Source organism: Galleria mellonella, unplaced genomic scaffold (assembly GCF_026898425.1).
Source record: "Galleria mellonella isolate WM207_F2 unplaced genomic scaffold, CSIRO_AGI_GalMel_v1 utg146, whole genome shotgun sequence".
Classification (NCBI taxonomy): Eukaryota; Metazoa; Arthropoda; class Insecta; order Lepidoptera; family Pyralidae; genus Galleria; species Galleria mellonella.
Window position 1 is genome coordinate 1,116,209 of NW_026441999.1, and position 20,948 is coordinate 1,137,156.

At 34.8% G+C, this 20,948-nt stretch overlaps 1 protein-coding gene across 2 annotated transcripts in view; it reads left to right on the plus strand.

Moving 5' to 3' along the window:
• Positions 1–20,948, plus strand: part of LOC113523228 (thyroid receptor-interacting protein 11-like) — a 78,535-nt gene that overhangs the window by 331 nt on the left and 57,256 nt on the right. Inside the window, exon 2 of one of the 2 annotated variants that reach the window (XM_026909109.3) lies at positions 6,638–6,691. In XM_026909109.3, the coding sequence (XP_026764910.2) occupies positions 6,638–6,691 (54 nt within the window). Of the gene's footprint in view, positions 1–6,637; positions 6,692–14,395; positions 14,553–20,948 lie in introns of those variants that run through there. The other variant, XM_052892045.1, reaches the window with a different exon arrangement.

Sequence of the window (20,948 nt, forward strand, 5' to 3'; positions counted from 1 at the left end):
TTATTTTTTACAATAAAAACATAACCTATAAAACAACTGTCAAAATTTGACAGCAGTGTTTACGTAAATAATAAAATGTACTTAGACCATATTTCGTAATCTTTATTTTTTTTATTATAAAACACAATTCACTAAAATGTTTATTTTGTCATATCTCTCTTTTTGTCTGTTTATTTTATAATTTAAAAAATAATACGTCTATAAGAATCGATGAAGTAATTTACATCTTTTCTCTTTATTTACCTCATAAGAAAGAAAACATACCTCTTTAGATACATATGTTTATAATTTTTATATAGATTAGAATAATATCCACAGCTACTAATAAATATTTTCTAAAATACTATATATATATATATATATATATATATATATATATATATATATATATATATATATATATATATATATATATATATTATTAATTTTTCTAAATGTCACTAATGGAACTGCTACTGCTACTGGCGAAATGCCACTGGCCCCCGACCCAATAGGGCCCTGGCTCGAGCTCAGTTTTTTCTCCTTGTAACTGAGTATTTTATTTTATTTAAAAATAAATGATAGGGCCCCATCAAAAGAATTTGCCACAGGCCCTAAATGGTATAGTTATGCCACTGAATACAGGCTAGTTACACTGTTTTATATAAATTGGAATAATTAAGAATTATTAGGAATATATTTGGATTTTTTTACATACATGGGAATATATGGGAAGGAAGGGATTGTTTGTAATGAGGACTGACATCCCCATTGTTAGCTATAAACTCTGTCAGATTATCTTTTGCATGTCGATCATCATGTTTAATTCCTATTGACTTCACCACATTGAACCTGAGGTGAAGTGACCTGGATTTATTTTCATCTTGCATCACTCGCTGGTACCTCACAAGCATGTATCAATAGCGCAGGTGGGGTTACCTACCCCATTATCAACCATTAAAAAAACATACTAAAATATTGATTTGAATGTTTATTTTTTACTCTTAATTTTATAAATTTGTCCCACACTTTTATTTGTATAGATTGTATGTAGTATGTCTTTATTATACACATTGCTTCATTTCCATTGGATTTATTTTTTCTTATTAATATAATATTAATAATTCATTCAATAAATGAGTGTTTCATTGTGCTCAAAAAATTATGAAATAAATAAATATTATTATTATTAATTAAGATTTTGTTCTAAAAAAACTAACTTTAATTATTGTAAAACCTGTTATTTTGATTAAAAAAAAAAACTAAACTACTGAATTAATTTTCATAAAATGTCTATGGGATTAATCTGTAAGTAAATACTTTTAGATAAAAAAAATTTGCTAATCGGATTACATCTGATAGAGTTATGAGGTAACAAACATAAAAACAGTAAGGGTACTGTAAAGGTGCACCTGACTAGCTGATCTGATAAACCATTGTACTCATTCTTTTCTTAAAAACTCTGTATCCCATAATTTAAGACTTTGTTCAATAAAGTGTTATCAACAAATAAATAAACCAGGTCGACCTCCTCGCGAATCTCTCTGGAAACTATCATGGTTAATTCCTGATGAATTCATCATGTTGTGCTAACTGGCCTGTTTTCATTCTCACTGATCACCCTTCACTGGTGCTCTGCCAGCATATCCCGTTAGCGCAGGCGGGGTTACTATACCATTTTCACCCATGAAAAAACATGCAGATATTCCCCGAGAGGCTAGAATAGTCACCCAAGTGTACTGAAGCCTCAATAAAAATTTGAATGAAAAAAAGGTTTGTTTTTAATTTATTTTAATTTTCCATCTAACTCATTATAGTGATGAAAATATCACATTAATGTTAATGGCACAGGTAGGTGTACCTCTGTCAAGTTGTATTCTAATCTATCTATCCTATTTAAGAGCTGCACTCTTGTCGGTGGAGCTCTTGCCACTCACTATGATTTTCAGCGAGTCTCTTCACCTCTTGATATGACACAACACCAACTGCTTCCTTGATCTGCCTGGCGTTTGACAGGAAACATTCCTCATTTGCTAGTGTTTATATGCAACAGTAGTTCTGGAGATTATCATATTGAACTCACATTAATTTTTTTTTTATAAAATTCGAATGGCAAACAAACTGACAGCTCGTTTGTAGTTTTTGTGTAATACTGAAGAAATATACATTCAAAAATAAAAAAAAAATATGACATTATTTTTTAATTAGTATTTCATCATCATCATATCATTAACTGTCCACTGCTGAACATAAGCCTCCCACATAAAGGAGGTTTTGAGAGTAGTTGCCATGCTTGGCAGGTGGGTTGACAACAAAATCAAAATCAGCATTTTTTTTATACAACTTAGAATGGCAACCAAGCTGACGGCCCACCTGATGGAAAGTGGTAACCGTCGCTTATAGATATAAGCAATAGCATGGACATAACAGAGTATACTGTTTGGCCCATGATACCCCGTATGCGTTGCCATTCCTGAGGACTCAGGTGTTATTCCTCTGTACCCTGTAAATTCACGCCATATCCCAGCCTTCAAACCGAAACACAGCCATGCAAACACAACTGCTTTACGGTTGCAACACGAATGGGACCGAGGGGTACCTCTATCCCATTCGTGTTTCTAAGCAATCGATCGATTCAAATCTCAGCTAAGCAATCGACTTTTGTACAAAGTCTCTTCTGAACTTAGTTTGAATCTAGTAGTTTACTAGTACTTTTATAACAATTTGTCGTTTCCGCATTCTCGGATCTATTTTCAAAACGTGTCGTGCATACAGTTCACTTATATTCTCGCACATTACCAAAACAATAGTTTAGACGTTGTACCTATGCATATGGCCTAAATTTATACGCCCTCTGTTTTCTATCTGCACTTGAAATAAATAATTATTAAAGTAATATATAACACCATCTCTATGTATATAGGGCATAAGGTTCAATGTGCCAGAGAATATTCTCCAGAGGGGAGTTGACCGCATGGGGTAGATATCGTAACTGTTTGAACTACGTTATCAGGCGATAAGGGCTTTTTGTAAGAACGTACGTGTTCGTGGTGCTTCGCAATATGATCGGTTTGGGAGGCTAAAATGACCAATTTAATTACAGTCGATCGATTTATTTTGTGAATAAATATAACTGGCCCAAATTCGCCGGGTAGATAGAATTGTCGAAATTAATAAATAGTTTACTAGCTTTTGCCCGCAACTTCATTTGCGTGGCCGGGGCATGTTCACTGACCCGGATGAAAAGTAGCCTATGCCCTTCACGATCCCATACAATTACGTGCTCACCAAATTTTATAACTATTGCTTAAGCGGGGGAAAGGGATTGTTAGTAGACTGATAATCCCATTGCTATCAATATACCCTATTAGGTCGATCTCCACGCGGTTCCCCCTGGAAACTATCATGGTTAATTCCTGATGAATTCATCATGATGGGCTAACTGGCCTGTTTTCATTCTCATCTATCACCCTTCACTGGTGCTCCGCCAGCGTATCCCGTTAGCGCAGGCAGGGTTACTATACCATTTTCACCCATCAAAAAAAAAAAAAAAAACTATTGCTTAAGCAGGTAAAGCAACAAGAGGTAATAAACAAACTCACTTTTATTTTATCACTTCACTAGTCACTAGATAGTGTAAAACAAAGTCGATTCCCGTCTGCCTGTCCCGATATATATTTAGATCTTAAAAACTACGCAACAGATTTTGATGCGGTTTTTTTAATAGATAGACTGAATGAAGAGGAAGGTTTATATCTATAATACATGCATAATATAGTGAAGAAATGTTGTAAATAGCAGAATGCAGTAATAAAACATATATGTTTATTTGAGATATAAAATAATAAGTTTAGTGAAAAAAATACAAGACATGTCTTATAAAAATCTGACAGAACAAACCAAAAAAATACATTGTTCTAAAAAACCACAGTGTCAACAGCCAGTATTAAAACTCCAACAAGAAATACTAATAATTTTTTTTCTCGGTTTACCCAATGGTTGACTGGTAGAGAACACCGTCCGGTGTTAAGTCCGCCAAATATACATAGAATTTTACTGTGCATTAAAGTTTAAATAAATATCGTAATGTAATGGGGAGGGGAGCGCTATTTTGTTATCAACATTGTATAGGCAGATTTGTCTAATAATTTGCTTTCTCCGGGAAAGACAACAAAGGCTTTTCCATCATTCGTTAGTAAAATAATAAGGAAATATTAATAAAAAGAAATATTGACTTGCATAATGAGTTAACTTTTATTGTGTATTATAAAAAAAAAAAATGTTGATTATTGTTGTGAAACTTATAGCTGAATAATTCCCGGTCTCGTCCACGTACGAAACTTTTTTACATAAAAACAAAACAACGTAACAACCACTTACAATGCGAATACATTTCACTCTGACCTATTGGCAGCGCGCATTTAAATCGATTCGAAATTTGAAATTTAAAACTCCACCACGCTATTGGTGCGTTATTTTTTTTAAAGTCTATCGATGACAAGTCATTATTCAGCCAACGGCTAATAAATAAATGTGCAACGTGAATGAGACTTGATAAATTATTTTCAATATTTCTTCAACAACTAACGATTTAGATTAATAGAGAGGATCTTTAGAGATTGCATATATAAATATTTAATAATTAAAATTACTATATCACCCTTATTCTTTTTTAAAAACAAAACTACAGTAACATAATTTTTTTGACTATGTAATATTATTCAAACAATAAATTATGTGATTTTTTTTTATTTGCAACATTTTATGAATTTGGATAAAAAGAAATATGTAGACTATAATACAAGTGTTGATGTGTTGTCACTAGTCTTGAATGTACTTGGACGATTTTTAACCGACATTAAGGAAAGAAGAGGTTTCCAATTCGACCATATTTTTTGTGTATGTTAAATAGATAGATTTTATGTCTGTCTCGGCATAGAATGAGCCACCTTCCTTTCCCGTGGGTGTTATAACAGACGACTAACGACACTTCATAATCGAGTGATGACCAGCAGAGTTCCTCTTAATACATTACAAAAGCCTAACTGCGTTTGCTAACCTGCCTACCAAGCATGGCAACTACTGGCAAATTCTTATAAGGGAGGCCTGTGCTTAGCAGTGGACAGTTAAAAGCTGGTATGATGATGATGATGATGATGATGTGTGTCATAATAACAGGTGGTCATGCACAAAAAGAGAAAAAAAAATGCAAAAAAGAAAAGTATTTTTTAAAAGTAACATAGACTTGTTTCGTATGTCTACAATAACAAAATGGCCACAACTATATTGCTATATATGTATATTAAAACTTAAAAAGGGCAAAACACAAATTTTCTGTTGTGGCCAAAATTCAGTCGGGATGAAATCTATTTGTTTCTTCATCCCAAACATTATGATGGTTGATTAAACTTTTAAGGTGATACGATGTAACAAACAAAGAATTACAATTTCACCGCCAATATACACCATGGGTTTTCAGTTTTTAAGGTCTCAATTCGTCTGTTTTTTTTTTGTGATAATATTATTTTTTAATAATATACCATAAATGTCAACATATTTATTATTTCTCAATAAAAACAATTGTATTGTTTCCTCCTATTATTGTACGCACACTGTCCGATGATAATTAACCCTCCTTTCCATTCAGGATTTGCCGGAAGAGAACTTTTTTTTTTATACAACTTAGAATGGAAAACAAGCTGACGGGCCCACCTGATGGAAAGTGGTAACCGTTGCCTATAGACATGAGCAGTTCCGTGGCCATAACAGAGTATACTGTTTAGCCCATGATACCCCCCTTGCGTTGCCATTCCTGAGGACTCAGGTGTTATTCCTCTGTACCCTGTAAATTCACGCCATATCCCACCCTTCAAACCGAAACACAGCTATGAAAACACAACTGCTTCACGGTAGAAACACGAATGGGGCAGAGGTACCCAAGCAATCGACTTTTGTACAAAGTCTCCCTCTGGTAGAAGTTTTACTATTTTAATACAAGTAAAAATCGATTTCTAATTTGCAGTGATATTAATAAATGGTATGGTGGTCGACTGGTAGATAACGCCATATGGTGTTAAGTCCATCATTTCTACTTTCTATGCGTATTAAAATTTAATAAATAAATAAAGAAAAAAGGTTCTTGAGTGAAGATTCCGTACGGGCAAACACAGTGTAGGACGACTCCCCACTAGATGGAGTGACGACCCAAATGCATTGCAGGGAGTCAGTGGATGCAGGTGGCTCAGGACCGTTCTTTATGGCAGTCTATGGGGGAAGCCTATGTTCAGCAGTGGACGTATAATGGCTAAGATGATAATAACATTCTATAAATTGCGACGATTTCTCTTTTAATTCTTTTAATTGCTCAATGGACGCTTAATTTTTTTTTTATTTTAATTTTAAATTTATAATAAATTTAGTAAATTTATTTGCAGTTTAACCTCAATTTGTATATTTTCTGTAAATTCTTAAATTTATATAAGGTATCTAATTATGTAAAGTACAGTAGCCTGACCTTCGTAACACAGGATTTTCCTAGCATGGAGGTCAGATACACTTACTGTGTATCTCAAACAATATGTAATATATATGTATCTTGTAATTGCATTTGTATATTTTTGTTTAATAAATTATAATTATTTAATCTATTTTGTTTCAGATTGCATCGTTGAAGAAGTTAACAGATGATTTGCAGACTTCGTTGCAGTCAGAGGTAAGTGTTTACATAGATGTTAAAAAACAAGTTTGGTTCTCTTGAATGAGTGAATGAATGAAATATTTAGAATTTTGAGATTTTAATTGAAAGCAAAGGAACATATATTAGCCATTTATAGATCAATTTTATACAATAATTAGAGAATGCTATATAGCATTAAGTACGTCTGTGTACCAAACATTTTTTGTCATGTGATCAATATAGAATAAATAAATATTTTTTTTTATTTTATATTTTTTTATACAACTTAGAATGGCAAACAAGCTGACGGGCCACCTGATGGAAAGTGGTAACCGTCCCTTATAGACATGAACAGTACCATAGACATAACAGAGTATACTGTTTCGCCCACGATACTTCCCATGCGTTGCCATTCCTGAGGACTCAGATGTTATTCCTCTGTACCCTGTAAAATCACGCCATATCCCACCCTTTAAACCGAAACACAGCTATTCAAACACAACGGCTTCATGATAGAAACACGAGTGGGACAGAGGTACCCAAGCAATCGACTTTTGTACAAATTTTATTACATAAGACAGAATGTATAGAATCTATATAATAATAATTATGTATACTACATTTTAAGCCAATAAACTATTTTCTGAGTCCTCAGAAATGGCAACGCATGGGGAGTATCATGGGCGAAACAGTATACTCTGTTATGTCCATGGTACTGCTCACGTCTATAGGCGACGGTTACCACTTTCCAAGAGGTGGGCCGTCAGCTTGTTTGCCATTCTAAGGTGCATAAAAAAAGTTTATTTTGTTTCAAAAATTTATGTGAGTGATTTATTAACAAAAGTAGTTATCAGAAGTCGAAACAATATTTTTTATTAAATTTCTTTGTTCCAAATTGGGACAAAGATTCTAGAGTTGTATTTATAAAGGTCTGTTTAAAATCTGGTGTGATCTTATTAAAAACTTAAAAAAAATGCCATCTGAAAGATGTTATCTACTTCCGAAGTCCACGTGTACAAAGTTGTGGACAAAAGCAAAGTGAATGACTAAAAAAAAACCGGTCAAATGCGGGTCGAACTTGCGCCACGAGGATCCCGTACAAAATCATCAAGTTAAATTTTTTTTTGTGAAATAATTACAAATTTACGGTTTTCGGATTTTTTCCTTTACTTGTGCTACATGGTATTGCTTCTTACCAAATTTAATGATTCTAAGTAAACAGGAAGTACCTTATAGGTTTTGATTCCTATTGCGAATGTTAAAATATGCAGTATAAATGGAACATAAACGTACCGTATCTTTTAATTGCGTCGATTCAGAAGTTAGATTTTTTCACTGCTTTAAGAGATTGCAGGCCTGAGTATATTACAATATATTAATTTCAACTTGATACCTCCATGCGTTCCTAAGAATTTTTTTTTTTTTAATTATTGCTTCTTTCTTATTTACATTAATTTACTTTCATACTAACCTTAATTACTAATTAATCATATGTTACTAGTGTGTACAATAAAGTGTAAACAAACAAACAAATAAATAGACTTTAATTTCTATAAAAAAGGCCTTGACTGGCGGACAAACGGACGGACTACGAAGTGATCCTATGAGGGTTTCGTTTTTTCCTTTTGGAGGCACGGCACCCTAAAATCAGTATTACCATTCCGTATTTATTCCGAACAGTATTTATTTTCGAGAATCGTGTAAAAAAAAAAAAACTTTTTTAAATTGCTTATAACATAGATAAATTTTGTGTTTATATTTCTAAAAGAGGACCTTTGTTGACATGACAGGATGTACTTAATATTAATGTTTTCTAATATACTATGTTAATATAGTTCAGGTTAATTTAAAAGGTAAGTTAATCGTGATATTTATCGCTGGTCCCGGGGCTGAGGTCGTGGGTTCGATATTTTTTTATGGAAATCCGTGTTTTGGATATAACAATGACCTGTACACGTATATATAAATTTCAAAATTATTATATTTTGTATAAATAGCAAGTACTAAGTTTTCTGCATTACATCAAAAATTTCAAACGGACCCACCATTTGACATTTGAAATTTTTGATGACCTATAAATTGTACATATAAAAATTATACCACGAAAAGGTTATGATTTTTTTTTAGGATATGTTGTCGGTGTAGTCGCCGCGTAGAATAGGTCACCCCTTCCTTTCCCGTGGGTGTCGTAAAAGGCGACTAAGGGAGCATATGGTGGAGGGATGGGCAGCAGCATTCCTCTTAAAACATCTGTAAAGCCTAACTACGGTTGGCAATCCGCTTGCCAAACGTGGTAACTACAAGCAACCCCCCCCCCCCCCAGGGGGAGGCTTATATTTAGCAATGGACAGTTAAAAGCTGATATAATGTTCTGATTAAATTGCAATCAACAAGAATTAATCACGATGGAGATTCCAGGAAGAACCGTGTGTAGGCCGAACTGGCAAGGTATATTGGGACTGTTATCCATTACTAACAATGCTTTACCCCCCCCCCCCCCCTCCTCCCCCTAACCGTTTATAGTTGGAATTAACCACCTTTTTTATTGAACTAGGTTAACTAAAAGAATTAAATAATTCTAATCAAATAACCAATTAATCACATTTTTAACTAATGCATAAAAATCTACTTGTTTTCAAAGTTCCGTGTTCATTCAACGACCAAGCCATGCTTCCCAATGTTTTTGACTAACAACTTACCCCTATCATAAGGGGGATAGGGATTGTTAGTAATGGAGACTGAGGATCCCATTGCTAGCAATATACCCAACCAGGTCGACCTCCTCGCGGTTCCCACTGGAAACTATCATGGTTAATTCCTGATGAATTCATCATGATGGACTAACTGGTCTGTTTTCGTTCTCATCTATCACCCTGCACTTGTGCTCCGCCAGCGTATCCCGTTAGCGCAGGCGGGGTTACCATACCATTTTCATCCACCAAAAAAAACCCTTATCAAATTCTTTATTTGAAAGAAATACAATCCCTTTCCCCCCAACTAAACAGTTAGGATTAACTACTACGTTTTATTTAACTAATGTTCAAATTTACTAACAATAATTTCTCACAGGGATAGCTGAAAAACATTGGCAAACAAGATAAATGTATTGATCCATCTCTAAATAGGGCCGATAAGCGATTGTATAAAAGCCATTGATAACTATTTCATTGCTTTGTCCCGAGTGTTACGCGAGCAGAGACGGGTGAGTTTATTGTTATTATTTTGTATAGTAATAAAGAAACCTAAGTCCCATTAGTGGGACTAAAAACAGTCAATTTTAAGTCGAACACGTATAGACAAGAGTTGTATTTACGAACCGTATATTTTGAAGTAATACGACACGTTTTCAAATTGTTTCGAAATATATTTTAAAAAATAATAATAATAATGATTAATCAATTAATTTTAATTTACAAAAAGAATAATCAGAATTATTTCACAATTGTGAAGATAAACAATGCGCGCGACCTAAAAAAATATACATAAATTAAAACATTCCTCTTTTTGGAATTCATAGAAACACCAACGGTATATTGCATTATAATATATATAACAAACGTTAAATATAATACAATATTTTTTTTTTCATTGGGTGAAAATAGTATGGTAACCCCGCCTGCGCTAACGGGATACGCTAGCGGAGCACCAGTGAACGGTGATAGATGAGAATGAAAAAACAGGCCAGTTAGCCCATCATGATGAAGTCATCAGGAATTAACCGTGATAGTTTCCAGGGAGAACCGCGAGGAGGTCGACCTGGTTGGTTATATTGCTAGCAATGGGATTCTCAGTCTCTATTACTAACAATCCCTTTCCCCCCATAATACAATATTATTGCACATTTATTATTTGCGTATTTTATTATTTTGCATATTTTATTTAAAAAAATATGCTCACGACCTTAATCCCTAATGGGGTAATCAGAGTCGTTTGTCTATCGTCACCGTTATGGTGAATGCAGCACTCGACGTGATCACATTTCGCTGAGCATATTCAGAATTTATGGCCTCTTTTTATCATTATTCCTTTTCCGTGGGTATCGTAAGAGGCGACTAAGAAAGGGCGAGGGATGGCCAGCAGCGTACCTCTAAAAACATCTATAAAGCCTAACTGCTGTTGCCAATCCACCTGCCAAGTGTGGCAACTACTGGCAAAGAGGTTTATGTTCAGCAGTGGATAATTAAAAGCTGATATGATGATGATTAGATGAATGTCACATACCTCGAAGAACCGATAATCGATGGAAAAGAGAGATTCTTGAGTGGCGACCCCGTACGGGCAAACGCAGTGTAAGACGCCCCCCCCATTAGATGGAGTGACGACCTGTAATGCATAGCAGGGAGTCAGTGGATGTAGGTGGTTCAGGAGCGTTCTTTATGGCGGTCTATAGGAGAGGTTTATGTCCAGCAGTGGATGAATAATGGCTTAAATGATGATGATGATGATGATGATTAGATTATTGTTTATTTTATTTTATATTAAAACTATCCAATGCATGAATAATACTTACATATTATTTGCATAGGTGTAAACGATATGGTGTGACCGGACGGGACCTTTGACATTACCGTCTTCCGTCCGTCCTGTTAATCACTAACACGGTTTACTATACTATAGTAATAAAATATTTATAAGTGGTTACATTATTGGCATTTTTTTTTAATTCCGCTCCAAAACGAAAGGAGGCACTAGCATTTAATTCGAAGCTTGTAGCTCTAGTGTAGATCGACCTACCTACTGTACATACTTCTTTTCATTTAAGAGTTGCCTGGATTCGTTGTGGGTGCAATTAATTCATGCATCTTCTTCCAGCCAGTTCTATCCCAGGCCATATCCTTGACCTCCCCATACGACATAACACCTAGTGTTTCTTTTATCAGTCAGTTTTTAGTTTTTCTTTTACCGTGTAGTTATTCCTCGGTCTTCCTCTTCCTCTTTTGCCCTTTATTTTTCCTTCTATTATGCTCTTTAAAAAATCGTCATGTCGTATAAGGTAGCCCAGCATTTTGCCTCTTCTATTCTCTATTGTTTTAATTAATTTTCGTTTCTCATTCACCAGTTTCAGGACTACCTCATTCGTTAGTTTTTCTGTCCAGCTTATCCTTTCCATTCTCCTCCATGTCCACATTTCGACTGTACATACATAATACTAATAATAGTGGAATTAAACAAAATAATACTAACCAAGTAGCTAGTAATATGCTTTCACTGTTACTCTAACATTTGTTCTCCATAACTTTCATTCTCCAATCATGAAGTCTACACTCGCTTTTGAATTATTTGATTTGATGACGTAATAAATTAAAATTTGAAATCCTTGTATAGATTATTTCTATCATTGTCTCAGTCTGGATAACGATACAATAATAGTGGAATTAAACAAAATAATACTAACAGTAGCGGAATTAAACAAAATATTACTAATCAAGTAATCAGGGTATTGATTTCAATTCATTATTATTTAGTCCCCTCTTATGACAGATATCAGCGATAAATGAACGGTAATATTATATACTGTTATTTTGTCACCACTCAAATTTATATACTGACATATTTACATATAAATATTATATAGTAGGTACATACAAACACAACTGATATAGGTGTATTACAAGTATAATGGTAGTTCCACTTTCCACCGCCAGTCGTCCGAGAACGTTGAAGAAAAATTGAATTTCGAACTATATAAACCAAATACACTTGAACAAATATTCAAACCTCATTCCTTTGTTCGTACTTTGTATTGAGACTTGAAATTCCGAAGTGTATGTCAACTCAGTGATATGCCACGTTCGAAATAAACTTAATTATGTCAGTTACCGTTTTTTTTAATCGATGAAATGGTAAGCCTGCTCTATTAAAATATATTGCGCTAGTGACTTCACCAGCGTGAACCACTTGGACTTCATCATAACCTGTCATCCCCCACTGGTATCAGTACCAGTACCAGTGAGGGATGATAGGTTTATAGTGTAGTTCAAGTTGACCCATCGTGACGAATTCATCAGGAATTAAAACCACGATAATTTTTCATACATTTTGCTTTATGCACTTTATTATTTTTTAAATTTATATTTATCCACTTTCATAATATATTTACCAAAAGGAGAAGTTGTACAAAAGTCGATTGCTTGGGTACCTCTGTTCCATTCGTGTTTCAACCGTGAAGCAGTTGTGTTTGCATGGCTGTGTTTCGGTTTGAAGGGTAGAATATGGCAGTGAATTTACAGGGTACAGAGGAATAACACCTGAGTCCTCAGGAATGGCAACGCATGGGAGGGTATCATAGGTGAAACATACTCTGTTATGTCTATGATACTGCTCATGTATATAGGCGACGGTTACCACCTTCCATCAGGTGGACCGTCAGTTTGCCATTCTTAGTTACATAAAAAAATATGGTTCTAAAGACATAATTTTTTTTTGAGAATTTTGAGTTGTTTGTATTTTCTGTCTGCCTGTTGGTAAGAGACTTGAGTACACTGTTATTTATATAAAATCTATGCGTAATTTATCATGAATCATCCATCCTTATTATTATTTCAGCCTTTAACTGTCCACTGCTGGACATAAGCCTTCTCCTTAAGGAGAGTTTTGCCAGTAGTTGCCACGCTTGGCAGGCGGGTTGACAACCGCAGTTAGGCTTTTAGAGATGTTTTAAGTGGGACGCTTCTACATATCCATCCATCCTTATCAACCGTTAATTGTCCACTGCTGAACATAGGCCTCCTTCTATTGGTTTTACCATTAGTTACCACGCATGGCAGGCGGGTTGGTTTTGGTGATGTTTTAAGAGGACCGTTGCTGCCCATCCCTCGACTATAAAATTCTTTTAGTCACCTCTTACGACACCCACGGGAAAGTAAGGGCTGGTCCATTCTATGCCGGAACAACACGTCGATTATAATTTTTTTTTTTAAATGGATGATAATGGAATGGTAACCCCACCCGCGCTATCGGTATACATCGGCGGGGCACCAGTGAAGAATGATAGGTGAGGATGAAGTAGGTTAGTTAGCCCATCGTGACGAATTCAACAAGAATTGTTCACGATGGTTTCCAAGGGGAATCACGACCTAATAAGGTATATTGCTAGCAATGGGGCTGTCAAACTCCATAGCTAACAATCCTTTTCCCCCCCTAACGTCGATTTTATTATAAATACAGCATTGAAGGTAAGGTCCGGTTCGTTTATTTCTAAATATCTTTTTTTGAGAAAACCTCATTCTGTAATTTCTTGAGAACTTGTCAGGTAGATAATTTTTAAATATAGGTCTTATGTATTCACGGGAGAGAACTCCTCCAGAACTGTCACTGTACACAGCTGTTTAAGTACTACGGTGTGAGGATGATTTTCCTATTGATGTCAGACATTGATAGGGGAACGTAGGCATGCATCATCTCGAACAATTCTTTAGAACATAACCCGTATTGTAAGTTATAGAGCACACAAAGAAACACAAAGTCTGGTATATCTTTGTATAAAAGCACAAACACCAATTGTATCTGATTTTGAAATTTACATAGTAGTTACCTTACTTCGAAAGTTCGAAGGTGACGCTCCATATTTAATTAGAATATCGATAAGGATCCGAAAAGAGCATTAGTCAATATAGATTTATTTGACCTACGCACCCCTATTCGTCAAGTTTAGAATGGTTTAGATATACGCGCTTGTGTGGGCTACGCCCCTTTGTGTGAGTAAGTTAAGGCGTAGCTCCATCAGCGCAGGCGCCGCCTCGTCACTTAGTTGTACACTGGGCCTCGTCGTGTACAGACGTCTCCAGCCCGGAAAAACATACTCGTTCGAAATTTAAAATTTCAGTAAAAGTGACGCCGGAGTTCGAATAAGGTTATCGCTTTTGTTTGCGGGTAGGATATCCTCGGCCATACTTAGGTAAGTTTTGTAATGTTTGCCTTTTTTGTCTGTGTGTGTATTCTTTTTTTTTTTCTGTAACCGACGTGTTTGTCTTTGATTAGCACTCGGAGTAGGCTGCGGTTGCATAGGTTAGGTATGTTTAATTTTTAAATTTTTTTTTTTTACTTTAAACCTGTCTCATGTTTCTGATGCAAGTAGTGTTATGATGTCATACGCTCCCTTAGCGCCAGCTAACGACAATTAGTCAATGGACTTTTATCTTTACTCGTACGTATTAAAAATGCTCAATGATGTTTTGTAATTATTACAATATTAATTTTACAATTTTTTTTATCGCTCTAGTAAACAAGATAAGCAATAGATGTCACTGATAGATAACGTGTAACAAGATTATTGCCCTCGGAAATGTTCAAAGGTGATAATTGGAAAATTATTCAACAATCGAAAAATTGCATCATCATCATCATCATTATAATTTCAGTCATTATCTACTGATAACCATAAGCCTACCATATAGACTTCTAAAAAATAAGCCAGATTCACCTGCGCCCGTCGATTGTCTGCTTACAAATTTTAGGTTCGTCGCTTCATTCAGAATAAAAGTTATTTCAATTAGAAAATAGAAGAATTTTTCTTTTTTCTTTATATAAATTTTTTGCTCATCTTGTAATTATCATAATTGTCTTATTAATAGTGCAGAAAAAAACAAGACACATAAATTTAGATGCACAATTTTGTATGCAACTTTCAAAGCGGACAGATTGATTCCTGATGGGAAATAAAAAATTTCGTGTATATACACATGAACAGAGCCATGAAAGTCATAGAACATATTGTAACTTTTATGGTAGAGTTGGGTAATATATATCAATAACTATATATATAGTTCGACCTGGTTGGGTATATTGCTAGCAATGGGATTCTCAGTCTCCATTACTAACAATCCCTTTCCTCCCAATAACTATATATTATAGGTAAATATCCGTTATAGGGATGATACAGATATATTATATATTTTGTTTATACAGTATATTATATCGATATGACGAATTCTAGAGAAATGAACGTAAATATCTGACTGCTATGGTCGCTATTGAATTTTTTTTTATCTTTTTTATTAAGAGGCTTTTATCCTATAAGGATATGTCAGCCTCATCATAACCTAATTTTAAAAAAATACCTCACATACTTAAAACATTGATACATAAATAAATAATACATAATATCTCAGTAGTCTATTTTGATAAAGGGAATTATTGATACAGAAATACTGAAATTGAAATTGGTGATGACCATTTTTTCCGTCATCAAAATCTAGAGGAACCAGTACCAGAGGGAGACTTTGTACAAAAGTCGATTGCTTGGGTACCTCTGCCCCATTCGTGTTTCTACCGTGAAGCAGTTGTGTTTGCATAGCTGTGTTTCGCTTTAAAGGGTGGGATATGGCGTGAATTTACAGGGTACAGAGGAATAACATCCGAGTCCTCAGGAATGGCAACGCATGGGGGGTATCATGGGCGAAACAGTATACTCTGTTATGTCCATGGTACTGCTCATGTCTCTGGGCGACGGTTACCATTTTCCATCAGGTGGGCCGTCAGCTTGTTTGCCATTCTAAGTTGTATAAAAAAATTTTTAACTTGTAATACTATTTCACCCATAATACACCCCATGCGTTGCCATTCCTGAGGACTCAGGTGTTATTCCTCCTTACCCAGTAAATTCATGCCATATACCACCCTTATATTCCGATCCTTTCATATTATCAACTAACTGTATCCCGCAGCCTCACCCGTAATTGTAGCTTGATGGGAAATAGCCTACAACCCTTCTCAAGAGGGGGGGAAGGGATTGTTAGTAATGCGGATTATCAGTCCTATTATTTATTTATTTATAAAAGACACCAACATTACGCTCACAACAATTAAGCAGACAATGTACAATGATATAAGTAAGTAAAAAGTGAAAAACTACTATTAAAAAGTGCTTAAATCTAAGTTTATTCGAACGAAAACATCTCGCTCCTCACTACCAAGCTTAAGGCCATAGAACACAACAATTAAAGGTGTATACAGCTCTCACAGATAAGCGTCAATGTATACTAATTAACAGTTATACAATTAGAGAAGACCTAATTACCAATCCATACTATTAATAAGCCTAGTAAACTGCACTAAAGAATTATTACTAGCAATATACCCTGTCAGGTCGACTTCCATCTGGTCCCCCCTGAAAACGGTCGTGTTGAATTCTAGGTGTATTGATCATGATGGGCTAACTGGCCTGTTTTTCATTCTCACATATTCACTGGTGCCTTACCAGCGTATACCGTTAGCGCAGGCGAGGAGACCACTCCATTTTCGTCTATTAAAAAAAAGTAAAAATATTTCTTCAAATCCAATCGGTAGTAACAGATATTCAGAAACAAACTTCCGTTTTACATATAATATTAGTATAAGTATTAGCGTTCAATATTTTTTGTCCTCTTTCAACTCGTTTTCATAGTTAGAAACCATCTCATAAACACCCTGTATAAGCCACTTCTTCATAGTAACACGAGAAATTGTTTCTCTAATTTATTAATATATTATTATGCTATTTTTCTTGTATTGATAAAAATAATTATTTATTTTTTCCTACAAGTACACAGAGTACCATGTACGATTGGCTCTGTGAAATTACGCCATTGTCACGCAATTCAACGCGAACATGACTTTACAATAGTAATAAATGGCAAGAAATTATAAATCCGCCATTTTTTACGCGCGAATGTAACGTAGCGCGACGTCACGTGACTAAAATCATAGTTTATATTCAAGCTGTACGTCCATTTACTGTGTCAAGGATTCGACGTAAATATAATTACTTTAGATACTCCAAGTATTTATTAGTGTTTAAATTAATTAAATGTCATTGATGTTAATTTTCGCTGCGAGGGAAAACTTTATTTAATTAATTATACGCCATTTTATAATCAGGGTTATAAACTAAATATTATTGTGTACATTAAACTTATTCGTTTATAAAGTACATAACAAAATTTTCAAATTAAGAACACACTTATTTTTCTTTTAATTTTTTTTTTCTAATCCTCTGAATGCTGGAAATGTTTTCCTATTTTATAACGCGATTTACTTTTTTCCAAAATAGACAATAGTTGTGTTGTCTTATAAAGGTAAAACCTACATTAGCAGTTGAAAATGTTTTGCCAATCTGTGAATAACGGCCTAATACTATGATGAATCATCATCATCATCATCGTATCAGCCAGTAACTGTCCACTGCTGATTATAGGCCTCCCCCATAAAGGAGGTTTTGACAGTAGTTGCCAAGCTTGGCAGGCGTATTGGCAACTGCAGTTATGCTTTAATGATATTTTAAGAAAGACGCTGTTGCCTATCCTTCAAACATTAAATTCCCTTAGTCGCTTCTTACGACACCATCATAAAAGGAATGGGCGGCTCATTCTATGCCGGGACCAGACAGTGATTAATAAAACAGTTTATATAACCATAGTTTCAGCCCTTAATTATCCATTGCTGAACGTAGGCCATAGGTCTCCTCCATAGACAGCCTTAAAGAACGATTCTGAGGCTCCTGCATCCACTGACCAGATCTTTTTTTTTTATTTTTTTTTATTTATAAAAAGGTATACACAACAGGTTACAATCAATAACATTATAAACTTTTCTATAAAGATAATAGTTTGAACTAGATTGAGACCCAGACAGGTGTACACACAGCACGGTTAAAGCAGTCGGCAAACAACGTTTAATTATAAATTATATAAAGAAAGCATATGAATGTGGCAAATAACAATGAAGTACATGCAAATAATAAAAATACATAAAAATATGGACATGTCAAAGAGACTTGATGGCTGATTGTAAAATGTTTTTGAAGGTATTTAGACGTGAGTTGAAGATATCAATTTGAGGACATTTAGTTGAAAATTCATTAAAAATACGACACATACGGATAAGCGGGTTATAATACGATGTATTGTTCTTATAAACGCAGAGTGCAAATGTTTTACAACTCCGTGTTACAGTTTTTATATTGTGAATTGTGTGATCATAACACTAGTGTTAAATGACAGTTTTTTAGGCGCGAATACCAATGATCAAATTGATCAAAGTGAAAGACGATTAAGGAAATGTCAATACAAACGTCATTTTATGATAATGCCTTGTGTCAACGTCACGTGGACACAGTTGGTACCGTGATAGTTCTATAGTCTATGGCACTATAGTGACGCGAAAATTATCTTATTGTTTGCATTATGAATTGGTATTATGATATTTGTAGAGTTGCCGACTCAGTATCGTGTTTTCGGACTAAATCGAATTTAAAAAGCTTTGATTAGTTCAAATATATTAAAAGTAGCCAAATTGATATATCTATCATCTAGTCTAGTTATTAATTAAATGAAAAAATCCCCAAAAGGTAGTAAAATATGAAAAGAGAATGAACTGTTTGAAGACAGTTATTTATTTATTGTTATTTATTTAAACTTTAATGCACAGTAAATTTCTATGTGACGGACTTAACACTGGACGATGTTCTCCACCATTTAACCATTTTTTTTAATAGATGAAAATGGAATGGTAACCCCGACTGCGCTAACGGTATGCACTGGCTAAGCACCAGTGAAGGGTGATCGATGAGAATGAAAACAGGCCAGTTTCCTCATCATGATGAATTCAACAATAAATCAATCACGATGGTTTCCAGGGGAACCACGTTAAGGTCGACCTAATAGGGTATATTGCGGGGGGAAAGGGATTGTTAGTAATGGAGTTTGATAGCCCCATTGCTAGCAATATGCCTTATTAGGTCGAACTCCACCTGGTTCCCCCTGGAAACCATCGTGAACAATTCTTGTTGAATTCGTCACGATGGGCTAACTGACCTAGTTCATCCTCACCTATCATCCTTCACTGGTGCCCCGCCGGTGTATACCGATGACGTAAGAGGGGTTACCATTTCATTATCATCCATTAAAAAAAATAGGGTATATTGCTAGCAATGGGATTGCTAATCTCCATTACTAACAATCCCTTCTCCCCCCGCCAGTCAACCATTGGGCAGACAGAGAAATAAGTAGACGGTGTAGTATGTATTTTAATTACTGGCAAAAAGTAGTTAACCACCAAATTTGTCTGCGTAACTGGGATAGGTTCTTTGTCCAGAATAAAAATTTTTACCAGAGAGAGACTTTATACAAAAGTCGATTGCTTGGGTACCTCTGTCCCATTCGTGTTTCAACCGTAAAGCAGTTGTATTTAAATGGCTGTGTTTCGGTTTGAAGGGTGGGATATGGCGTGAATTTACTAGGTATGGAGGAATAACACCCGAGTCCTTAGGAATGGCAACGCATGGGGGGTATCATGGGCGGAACAGTATACTCTGTTATGTCCATGGTACTGCTCATGTCTATAGGCGACGGTTACCACTTTCTATCAGGTGGGCCGTCAGCTTGTTTGCTATTCTAAGTTGCATAAAAAAAAAAGAAGTAATAATGTATGTAATTCTTCAGACAGTATAATCCAAGATTCAAGAGTATTTATTTGTAAAACATGCGTATAAAAACATAAAGATGTTAACAATATATCTCGTTCCGCATGTTTAGCCTGTAAGCATACAAAAATGTATAGTTCACACAGATAGTTCAAAATTATGCAATACAACTAGGTGTATATTAAATTTTATAACTTTTGATTAAGTCAAGATACAACAAAACAATATCGATGCCAACTAAATGTATTTATAACAAGTGCAGTGTTAGATATAAGTGCAAACTGCGCGATAAGCAATTTTATTAAGAATCGTGGAATTGCAACATTAATGCAATGTTGGAAGAGTTATATAAAATGACAATATCTTGAAATTGGTGACCACATTTATAGTGACTTTTTTTGTAAAAGTTAACTATCTTCTTTTTTATACTTCTTTCTATGTTTCTATGAGTTTTTAAATTTATTGTTGGGATTAACGATTTAATTATTACAGTACAAGGAGCTGGATAATAAAAAAGAACTCCTTTTTTATGCAACTTAGAATGGCAAACAAGCTAACGGCGCACGTAATGGAAAGTGGTAACCGTCGCCTATAGACATGAGCAGTACCATGGACATTATAGAAGTATACTGTTTCGCCCATGATACCCCCCTGAGCACTCAAGTGTTATTTCTCTGTACCATGTAAATTCACTGCCTTATCCCACCCTTCCAACCAAAACACAGTTATGCAAACACAACTGCTTCACGGCGGAAACACGAATAGGACAAAGGTGCCCAAGAAAACGACTTTTGTATAATGTCTCCCTTTGGTAATTATGTACTTGTATTAAAATTGTACTGAACGTAGTCATATATAAAATAAGAATAATTAAAAAAAATGTTGATGTCTTTT